This window comes from Nerophis ophidion, linkage group LG22 (genome assembly GCF_033978795.1).
Source record: "Nerophis ophidion isolate RoL-2023_Sa linkage group LG22, RoL_Noph_v1.0, whole genome shotgun sequence".
NCBI lineage: Eukaryota > Metazoa > Chordata > Actinopteri > Syngnathiformes > Syngnathidae > Nerophis > Nerophis ophidion.
The window spans coordinates 28,355,570-28,367,746 of record NC_084632.1 but is presented as its reverse complement, the minus strand read 5'-3'; the positions used below and the strand labels follow the sequence as shown (position 1 = coordinate 28,367,746).

Sequence of the window (12,177 nt, the reverse complement as noted above, 5' to 3'; positions counted from 1 at the left end):
ATTAAGAAACATAAAATACGACAGCAGAGACCCCGGACTGTTTAACGACTGAAGCTCTTTATAAAACAAGAATGGGAAAGAATTCCACTTTCAAAGCTTCAACAATTAGTTTCCTCAGTTCCCAAATGTTTATTGAGTGTTGTTAAAAGAAAAGGTGATGTAACACAGTGGTGAACATGCCCTTTCCCAACTACTTTGGCACGTGTTGCAGCCATGAAATTCTAAGTTAAATATTATTTGCAAAAACAATAAAATACAGTTTATGAGCTTGAACATCAAATATCTTGTCTTTGTAGTGCATTCAATTGAATGTGGGTTGAAAAGGATTTGCAAATCATTGTATTCCGTTTATATTCACATCTAACACAATGTCCAAACTCATATGGAAACTGGGTTTGTACATATCATCCTTAGAACTAGACTTAATTAATTTTCCCATTAGTCCATTTGTTTTCTGTTTGGGGGCGCAGTGGAAACATTTTTGCAAAGTTGTCCTGTTTTTCCCAAAGTATTTCCAGGCTAAATGAACTACCAGGCCAGCAGACAAGCAGAGGAGGTTGTTATGTACGTGAGGACTGGAAGGAGACGACACCACAAAAGACTTAAGGTTACCAGGTTTATTGTAACCTTTGATGATTGTGTGGGATGTGTATGCTACTCTAAGTGTTGGTTGCAGGATTAAGTGTGAAGTTAAACATGTGAATGAAACAAGAGGATGTTGTACATGCGTGTTGAATGAAACCTTCGTCTGGTCAAGGAGCGGTAGGCACGAGGAAGATCCGGGGATAGGCAGGAGGTCGAGGGCAGGCGGCAAGCCAACAAGGTCCGAGTCCAGATGAGTGATCGAGGATCGAAAGAGGCAATACGAGAGTTAACGACGTTCTGGCGCAGGATCCAAGGAGTGAGTGGATTTTATGCTGTCCTTCTGATTACTGCCAGGTGCTCTGATGACAGGCAGCCTACAGCTGCAGAGAAGCATGGGCGTGGTGCGCATGGCGCGTGCTGGGGCGTGTACTGGCATGCTGCCAGAAGGAGTGTGGGAATCAGCTGCGGGAGAATCCTGGGTTCGAATCCGCACCGCGACAGAGGTACAAGCGAATGAGGGCACAAAGCATCTAATTTTGATAAACATCTGTGAGTGATGGCCATTTAGAGACTCAACGTAATTTATATGTCAAAGTGATGATTTAGAAGTGAGGTGATAACACAGAAAAATGTGCCACATGATAAGTTGTGTGTGTGATGACAAATAAACCCACACTATTTAGTAAAGAAGTCCTTTGTGGAACAACTTGCAAATGCCAATAAACAATTTTACAGTTATCAAAACCACTTCCAAAACTGTCCGGTAGATAGAACTGTGATTTGAACTAAAGCCAGACTCTTCACAAGACACATGATCTGAAAACAGGATTAGAATGAATTTACACATCATTAAATGTGTCAATCCACACTGACTCAAGGAAAAATTGACCGCAAACACAAGTCAGAAAAGTCGGGATTTTCATCTTATCAAAACATTTGCTATTGGCCAACCACAAAAGCCAGTGTGGTCATAATGTGGTTTCCTCTGATTCTGAGAGCCAACAGGAATCCCTGTGCTTCTTGGTCTTTCGTTTAACAGATACTTTATATACTACACATTTCCACAAATTTTACTTTAGTCACATCAACCTATTGTACAATGTACAGGATACATTTCATATCAAGTTGTCTTGATGTGATGAATCAAAACTCTCCTATAAGAGTTTTTACAACAACGCAAGTCTAATGTATTTATAGTAAATCTGTAGTTCATAAAAAGTTGCCATTTTTTCATTTTCCTTCTTAACTTTACTGTCAAAGAGAGTATTCCATCAATGCATCGTAGTATTATTACATATTTTGCAAAGGTGTAAACAAGAGTATTATTAAGAACTGTAGCAAAAACAACTTGGAATGTCCAATAACGTCCGTCGGCTGATATTGGTTCAAAATTAGATATCTGATCCATCCATTTTCTACCGCTTATTCCCATTGGGGTCGCGGGGGGCGCTGGCACCTATCTCAGCTACAATCGGGCGGAAGGCGGTGTACACCCTGGACAAGTCGCCACCTCATCACACAGATATCTGATCATAATCATTAATAAAGTATTGTTTGGAACATTCAGCTGAACTGAAAAAAGACAACCCAGCAATATTGTGTAGTGTATAATGACCCTAATTGTACTAGCTCATAGTTTCACACCTTGTGAACACACCGATGTAGTTTTAAACGGACTTGTGTTGCACATAAAAGTGTGCAGCTTTCTAAAGTTTTAGTTGCCAGACTTATCTAATTGCAATCTGAGTTATAAGACTAACTTGTCATACTTGTCGATACATTTTAGGTTTTTAGTTGACTTATTAAATTATAATTTTATTTTTTTTCTTACGCCAAAATGTTAAAAAAAATAATTATGGCACTTTTTCTACAATGTACAATGCAATAGTTGTCTTGTTTTGTTTATTTGAGGGATGCATCAGTAACCCGCTTGGTAAAGCCCCTGCTTCCGTTCCCTCCAGGACTTGAACCTGAGTTTTCCTGAATGAAAGTGCAAGCGTGATAGACACCGAGCTATAAGCTTCAGCTGTCGAACCAGTCTCCAAATGGCCCAGCCACACATTTTGATCTCCGCTACACATTTAGTGACATCATATTATAAGAAGCATCATTTGTTCATGTGACCTGACTTTAGTTTTATGGAAGAGTTGCTGCATACATTTATTTTAATACCGGCCCGGAAGGCGGGCTGAGGGAATTTCAGGGACTGCCCCAAACCTTAGCAACACCCAACCTCAACACAGTTTGAAAATAGATTAAAAAAAACACATTATTTTTACTCCACAAAAAGGCAACAATGCAAAAATGTCACCCATTTTAAAAATACATTTATTCATGAATACGTCTCCTTTGCGACGGGCGTATAAACGTCTGTGACAGTCGTAGAACTATGCTCTTTCATATGGGCTATGTGGGTTCGAGACCCGATTGGATCGATAAGAAAAAATCAACGTAGTCGAGAGAGAGAGTACAAAATCGCTAGACAAATCTGAATGCTGTTTGTGATTGCATTCCATCATCAAAATCAGGGGCCCATGACAGGCCAAGTAAACACGTGCAATATGAAATGCTGGCCTGTATCAGTATAGCATATATCGGTAACAAAAAACCTGTAAACAACCTTTTCTGACAAAACTTTATGGACAAGGAAAAGCACACCTGGTGCATATACAGATACTAGAGATGTCCGATAATATCAGACTACCGATATTATCGGCCGATAAATGCTTTAAAATGTAATTTTCAAAAAGTAAAATGTATGACTTTTTAAAACGCCGCTGTACGGAGTGGTACACGGACGTAGGGAGAAGTACAGAGCGCCAATAAACCTTAAAGCCACTGCCTTTGCGTGCCGGCCCAATCACATACAGTAATATCTACGGCTTTTCACACACATCAGTGAATGCCATGCATACTTGGTCAACAGCCATACAGGTCACACTGAGGGTGCCTGTATAAACAACTTTAACACTGTTACAAATATGCGCCACACTGTGAACCCACACCAAACAAGAATGACAAACACATTTCGGGAGAACATCCGCACCGTAACACAACAGAAACACAACAGAACAAATACCCAGAACCCCTTGCAGCACTAACTCTTCCGGGACGCTACAATATACACCCCCCCGCTACCCCACAAAACGGCAACAATGCCGTTTATTGTGCATATTTGTAACACTGTTACAAATATACGCCACACTGTGGACCCACACCAAACAAGAATGACAAATATATTTCGGGAGAACATCCGCACCCTAACACAACAGAACAAATACCCAGGATCCCTTGCAGCACTAACTCTTCCGGGACGCTACAATATACACCCCCTGCTACCCCACCCTCGCCCACCTCAACCCCGCCACTTTAACTTCCTCATGCTCTCTCAGCATGTCCCAAATTCCAAGCTGCTGTTTTGAGGCATGTTAAAAATGATAATACCCTTTGTGACTTCAATAATAAATATGGCAGTGGCATGTTGGCATTTTTTTCCATAACTTGAGTTGATTTATTTTGGAAAATCTTTTTGCATTTTGTAATGCATCCAGCGGGGCATCACAACAAAATTAGGCATAATAATGTATTAATTACACGACTGTATATATCGGTATCTGTTGATATCGGAATCGGTAATTAAGAGTTGGACAATATCGGAATATCTGATATCGGCAAAAGAAAACATTATCGGACATCTCTAACAGATACAAATGTATGGAATTGGCAATTTATAATTTACTGTATATTGTAAAACTGATTATTTTCTAGCCTTTTACATCACATTTTTCAGGGATAATGGATGGATCTAAATCAGGTGTATTCAACAATGTCCAGGCCAAGTACTTCCAAATAGATATAGACCCTACTGTACTTCAATACAGTATCTTACATATAATTGTGTTTCAACTAGTCTCAAGGGTACCCAGTCGACCAGTGGTTTCTGAGGTGGATGGTAAACCTATTTATTTTCTCCATGGGTTGGCTTGGGAATATATAAATACATATTTTTTAAAGTCTAAGCAACCAACAAGTGAAAAACTCTGGTAAAAATTACATTTTTTTTGGGCAAATCAGCGTTTCCTCTCATTCCAGCTGAAATTATTTTCCAGAACATTTTTGCCTGCTGAAGAGACAAGTTATCACGTCACACCTCATTACAAATCATTCCTCTGTCCGCTTCATTCCTTGAAAGTGTTACTGTCTACTGTGGTAAATTTAATTTACCCAAATTGTTTCTATGTTTGATTAGAAGTCTGTGGCTATAATTTCAAAGACCGTGTTTACACCAAACACAAAACCTGCTCATCCGTCACTCATCCGCCATGAACTCGGAGAACTGTAGAGACCCAACACAAAAAATTAAACATGTTGTATTTTTTTGGCTGTCGCAGCGATTTGAAATGGAGCTAATATACACTGGTCACATTTTCCTCCAAGACCGGGAGTCTTGGAGGAAAGTCGCATGCAGCTTTTTAGTGCCGCCCTATTGGCTCCCTGCAGCATTTTTTAAAAAAAAGGATTGAAAATGGAAAAAGATGGGGGGAACATCTTTTTTTTGTTGCAGTATGTTTTTGTTTAAGGACACAGATGACACATACCTTCCCTATTGTTAGAAAGCCTACTGTTTAATATGTTTGTGTGTATGCTTCACTGATGAGAGTATTTGGTGAACATCTTTTTGTCCTACTAATTTTTGCGGTTCTTGAACTCACCATAGTGTGGACTGTGACGGTTATTTACATGTAAAATCTTCCACTCCTTTGTCTCATTTTGTCCACCAAAAGTTTCATGCTGTGCGTGAGCTTTGTTGATGTTATTGACTGTTGGAGTACTAATCAGGCATATTTATAGATTCGGGACCCAGGATGGACCGCTCGTCCAGAGCCGGGACCCAGGATGGACCACTCGCTTGTGTATCAACTGGGGACATCTCTGCGCTGCTGATCTGCCTCCGCTTGGGATGGTTTCCTGCTGGCAGCACTGTGGATGGGACTCTCTCTGCTGTGTTGGATCCACTTTGGACTGGACTCTCACGGTTGTGTTGGATCCACTTTGGATTAAACTTTCACAGTATCATGTTGGACCCGCTCGACATCCATTGCTTTTGGTTCCCCTAGAGGGGAGGGGGTTGCCCACATATGCAGTCCTCTCCAAGGTTTCTCATAGTCATCATTGTCACCGACGTCCCACTGGGTGTGAGTTTTCCTTGCCCTTATGTGGGCCTACCGAGGATGTCGTTGTGGTTTGTGCAGCCCTTTGATACACTAGTGATTTAGGGCTATATAAATAATCATTGATTGATTGATTGATTGATTGATATTTGGTCAGTATATGACTGTAAGCTAATCAATGCTAACATGCTATTTAGGCTAACTGTATGTACTGTACATATTGCAATCTTAATGCCTCATTTGTAGGTATATTTGAGCTAGTTTTAGATTTTTTATTTTAATCCTTTTTGTATATAATTTAGTTTTGCATGTCTCAGGATACATTATCTGGATGTAATATTGGCTGCATTTCAGATTTAGTTTGTTCCAGACCACAGCAAACATTAGCAACATGTCTGTCTACAAAGATCTGCTCATGCCTGCGACACATAGTCGTAAGGTCACATTAATAGTTTATATAGACACGTCATGTGTTGCCTTCCTTATAAGACTTATAATTAGCTTTTAATTTTTTGCGGCTCCGGACAGAGTAGATTTTTGTATTATTGGTCCAATATGGCCCTTTCAACGTTTTGGGTTGCCAACCCCTGTCCTAGACCTTCATGACAGCAGTCCGATATTATCGGACATCTCTATTTGTAAGTATTATAATATAACAAAAACAATTCTTACTTACTAAATCGTCCAATGTGTGATGTCTGTAGGAGTGTTTTCATGCATATTTGTACCTGCTATCGTAGTGTAATGAAGCTGGCATCGTTAGTATTAGCTTGTATGCTAGAACATTTACAAGTATCCGTTTTAGTATTATTAACTTACAACGGCATTCAGTTTTTGTATTGTTCCAGGTTTTCAAATTCCTCAGTAAATTCAACAAAACGTTACCGTTTAGCTGATTGCAGAGCTAGCTTCCGCAGCTATTGTTTCCATGACGACGATGTCAGTTTTGTATTGTCAACCGTTTTACTTCTGTGTAACAGACACCGTTTGGAAACAATTAAGGAGTGTAAATAAGCATTTACCAAAAATTTCCTACGGAAATAACTTATTTTACTACATATTTATCTGCGGCTCATATTCCGGTGCAACTAAATAAAGATAGCATCGTTATAATTAGCTAATATGCTAGAACATTCACAAGTATCTGTGTTAGTATTATTCATTTACAACAGCATTCAGTTTGTATTGTTCCAGGTTTACAAATTCCTCAGTAATTTCTCCCAAACGTTACCGTGGAGGTTTAGAGTCTTTTTAGCCGATTGCAGAGCTAGCTTCCGCAGCTGTTTCCATGATGACGACGTCAGTTTTGTTTCGTCAACCGTTTTACTGCTGTGTAACAGACACCGTTCGGGTAACAATTAAGGAATGTAAATAAGCATTTACCAAATATTTCCAGTGGAAATAACTTATTTTACTATATATTTATCAGCGGCTCGTATTCCGGTGCGACTAAATATAATGAAGATAGCGTCGTTATTATTAGCTAATATGCTAGAACATTCACAAGTATCTGTGTTAGTATTATTAATTTACAACAGCATTCAGTTTGTATTGTTCCAGGTTTTCAAATTCCTCAGTAATTTCTCTCAAACGTTACCGTGGAGGTTTTGGGTCTGTTTAGCTGATTGCAGAGCTAGCTTCCGCAGCTAATGTTTCCATGACGACGACGTCAGTTTTGTTTCTTTAACCGTTTTACTGCTGTGTAACAGACACCATTTGGGAAACAATTAAGGAATGTAAATAAGCATTTAGGAAGTATTTCCTGTGGAAAAAACTTTTTTTACTATATATTTATCTGCGGCTCATATTCTGGTGCGACTAAATATAATGAGGATATCGTCGTTATTATTAGCTAATATGCTACAACATTCACAAGTATCCGTGTTAGTATTATTAATTTACAACAGCATTCAGTTTGTATTGTTCCAGGTTTTCAAATTCCTCAGTAAATTCTCCCAAACGTTACGATGGAGGTTTTGAGTCTGTTTAGCTGATTGCAGAGCTAGGTTCCACAGCTATTGTTTCCATGACAACGACGTCAGTTTTGTTTCGTCAACCGTTTTACTGCTGTGTAACAGACACCATTTGGAAACAATTAAGGAATGTAAATAAGCATTTACCAAATTTTCCTGTGGAAATAACCTATTTTACTATATATTTATCTGCGGCTCATATTCCGGTGCGACTAAATGTAATGAAGATAGCGTTGTTATTATTAGCTAATATGCTAGAACATTCACAAGTATCTGTGTTAGTATTATTAATTTACAACAGCATTCAGTTTGTATTTGTGGAGGGAAGTTGTGATTAGCACACTGCAGGTAGAAGTGAAGTGAAGTGAATTATATTTATATAGCGCTTTTCTCAAGTGACTCAAAGCGCTTTACATAGTGACACCCAATATCTAGGTTACATTTAAACCAGTGTGGGTCGCACTGGGAGCAGGTGGGTAAAGTGTCTTGCCCAAGGACACAACGACAGTAACTAGGATGGCACAAGCGGGAATCGAACCTGCAACCCTCAAGTTGCTGGCACGGCCACTCTACCAACCGAGCTATGCCGAAAGATCAGCGACCCCGTCTGGGTGGCTGGAGACAGCGCACCCTCAGACGGGGGCGTGGCATCGGCAGGACGGCGAGACGCAGCTGCCAGTTGATTAGATGTCGCAGGTGGTACGCGCTGATCTAATCAACTGTTGTCTTTAACAGTAAACGGCCAGCGGAGGAGGAGGCGGCTGCTGTTGTTGAGACTGAAAAGTCGAGCAGAAAAGCGTGATCCTGAGCAAAACTGATTATATTAAAACTACTGTCAAACCCGAACCACTGGCGTCCAGCGTGCATCTGTGGGAACTGTGAGTAAGAAGCTTACACTATTGTTTCAGGTTTTCAAATTCCTCAGTAAATTCTCCTAACTGCCATTGTGGAGGTTTTGAGTCTGTTTAGCTGATTGCAGAGCTAGCTTCTGCAGCTAATGTTTCCATGACGACGACGTTAGTTTTGTTTCTTTAACCGTTTTACTGCTGTGTAACAGACACCGTTTGGAAACAATTAAGGAGTGTAAAAACATTTACCAAATATTTCCTATGGAAATAAATTATTTTACAAGATATCTATCTGCGGCTCATATTCCGGTGCGATTAAATATAATGAAGATAGCGTCGTTTTCATTAGCTAATATGCTAGAACATTCACAAGTATCCGTGTTAGTATTAATAACTTACAACAGCATTCAGTTTCTATTGTTCCAGGTTTTCAAATTCCTCAGTAAATTCTCCCAAACGTTACTGTGGAGGTTTTGAGTCTGTTTAGCTGATTGCAAAGCTAGCTTCAGCAGCTATTGTTTAAATGACAATGACCCTGTTGTTTTGGAAACAATTATGTAAATCTTTCTGTGGAAATAACTTATTTTACTACATATTTATCTGCGGTTCATATTCTGGTGCAACTAAATATGGAACTTTTATTTTCCTTAAATTTAGTGGGTGCGGCTCATACACCAGTGCGCTCTATAGTCCGGAACATACGGTATATTTCATTATTTTTATTTGCTATAATCATATGCATTGAATAGTGGGGCGAATTAGTATTACTAATTATTTTTCAGACGGTTCTGTCTAGTACTTTTGTTTTTCTCTAAGTGGTCTCTATTGTATGTGAGGGCCAGACAGTGAATGACAAATAGGAAAAGTGCTATAAAAACAAAAGCTGGGAAGTAGCCAAAAAGAAGAAACAGACTATTAGGACAAAGACTAGGGGTTTTGAATCCTTTTTCCATTACCAAGCTGAGCTAAAACAACTGACAAATGTACTTATGGAACACCATCTAAAGGGGATTTTCTTGTAGGCTGCAAGCAAAAAGCAATGGATTTAGAAGAAGAGTGTCTGAGAGGGAATGTAGCCTGCAGGCATAATGGCTTTCCTTAAAGCTGACCGCAAATCCCGTAATTAGGACAAGAAATGGTAAACTATGGCACACTGTAACATTTACTAGTAGGAGATGGTTTTAAAGAGGATTTTGTATGACCGCGTCTTTTACATGGTAGCTCGACTGGAAACTGGTGTTTCAGGCAGTAGAAGTTTTCAAAGTACTCTAAACATGAACCTTTCAAAAGCGTTTTCCTGACACAACCCTTTTTCTTTTGCTTGTATACATACAGTATATAAGTGCAAAATGAGTTGCTGACAGTACAAAAGATGCAGACAGGTTAAAGTGAACAAGATTTAGTTCACTGTGTTGCAGGGACGTGCACATGATTATAGAGGGGCAGGGGCTCAAAGTCAGAAAAGGGCATGAATTTTTTTTTTTTGGTCCTTTACACAATATGGAAATTAATCCAAAATTAAATTTGCTAATAGGACGCTAACTACTTAGCTGTGTGTCCTTTGTAGGTACAAGTGATTGCCAATTCTTTTGTGTCAACAAATTATTGTCATAATGAGTTAATTCACATTATCATAGGCTTAGAAGACATGAAAAGCAAGAAAACACTGGTTTACTATTAGGCTATTTATTGTTAAAGATAAGGACTTTAATATTGAACATTGAACAGTGCAACATGAACTTGAAAAAAAAAAAGATAATAAATAAATACCCAAATGGAAAAAACTTCAATGTGAAAATCTGTCCTTCCCTTAACTTGATGAAACCACCATCAAGTTGTAACTTATGGTCTCTCTCATTTAAAGTTCAGACTAAACAACTGAAACGCAATACAACTTTATATCTAAACCTGTACTGTGAGAGAAATGTGATCCGCCGTAAACACAGTGCATTGTATTTTATAAATTAACCCGGAGATTTGTTTTGTATTTTGTACACTACTTCCTGTCCCGCACGATCCGCTCTGCTCTGTGCGGAATTGATGTGCCGTGCTCAATTGATGCGCCGTGCTCCGACGTCCGGCAAAAACAGAAGCTGACACATTAAATAATAGAATAATACAGCGTTTTTCTGAAATATGACCCATATTAGATGCTGAATAAGTGGACGGCGACTAGACCATAACTCCCAGGTTCAAGTTGCTCCACTGTCACGTCTCCTCAGGTCGCAGTTGGCTCTCTCTCCTCTCTCTCACTCAGTCACTCACCCTCTCTCTCTCTCTCTCTGGTGGAAGCGCAGGCTCCAACAACCCGGTATTAAAAGAAAACGTGGAGTTTTGTACCGCTGTTTTTTTTGTTTTGTTTGTTTTTTACATCCCTAACAGGAATTCATGAATGTTGTTTAAAGAAAAACAAAAACAAAAAAAACACACACACAGGCAGAGGGCACTTTTTAAGACGAGGCAAAAAAGGGTATGGGCTCAAGCACCCATAGGGCCCTATGTGTGCACGTGCCAGCTGTGTTGTGCACTGGAGAGCAGACTTAAATTGAACAAGGTAGCGAACCGAAATTGGTTGAATTCCACCGCCCTGGGAAAACGTCCAATACAAGTTCCCTTGAAATACTTTATTGGATAAAGGTAAACCTTGGCATATGATATCAGCCTTTGTTTAACCTACAACAGTCAATGTTTTTTTCTCAGGTTTTGCACATATAATGTAATATTATAGTGGCCCAAGGGATCAATAACATTTCCAATCTAATCTAATCTAGGAACATTCAACTGGGCAGCTGCATGTTTCCTCTGTTACCACTCATTAATTTTCATATGTGCATTCCCTACTAACTTGGTTGTTTCCACGAGACACAGAAAGAAAAAACAAAGATTAAGGGGCCTTCAGGAAGAAAGAATGTGCTCTGAATGTTCGGTAGAGATTCGTGTACATCATAGAGAGCATGTCTCAACATTTCATAGATGTATGTGTGACAGCTATAACGGCCAACTTGAAACAGCTGATCTGCTTTGTAAGACCATGCACAGATAAATCGGGTTGGCACACGCATACGTTTTTGTGCTGAAGTTGCATGCAACACACACTGTATGAATGTTTCTGGGAAACAATAGACATTACACACATTTTGGCAGAGAAAACTCACATGCATGCCAAATTAGGTTGCGTCAAAGAATCTTTAAGTCTTTGTTCACACTGATGTGGTAATCCTGTCATATTGATGAGGAAAACATTGGGAAGCGATTAAAATGTCATTTAACATTAAAAGTAGGCCAGTTTAAGGAATCATCAAATGCTCAAGTAGCAGATTGTGTCATTGGCTGGGCACCTTTTTTGTGGTTTGAAAAAAAGCACAGGCCATATATGAGCTCTGCATGACCGAGTGAAAGAAAAAAATACAATTTCACAACAGCGTAAAATTTACTATCAGTCGTGTACAGTATATTCTAAGTGTAAAAGCAACTCACCTGTGGTCCGATTTTCCCAACATTTCCGATGTCCCCTTTTTCTCCCTGCAAGACGAAAACAACGACCAGTGTACTGAGTAGCTTCCTTTAATTGCGTCTGTTTGAATACAATCATTTGCTGCA

General features: G+C 39.3%; 1 protein-coding gene across 2 annotated transcripts in view; it reads right to left on the bottom strand.

Annotated features, from left to right (window-relative positions):
* LOC133540752 (collagen alpha-1(XXIV) chain) overlaps window positions 1-12,177 on the bottom strand; it is a 286,309-nt gene that overhangs the window by 108,022 nt on the left and 166,110 nt on the right. For both annotated transcript variants that reach the window (XR_009803719.1, XM_061883645.1), the window contains exon 24: window positions 12,055-12,099. Coding sequence is in view for 1 of the 2 variants with exons in the window: in XM_061883645.1 (XP_061739629.1) it covers window positions 12,055-12,099 (45 nt within the window). In the remaining variant the exon portion in view is untranslated. The remainder of the gene's footprint in view (window positions 1-12,054; window positions 12,100-12,177) is intronic.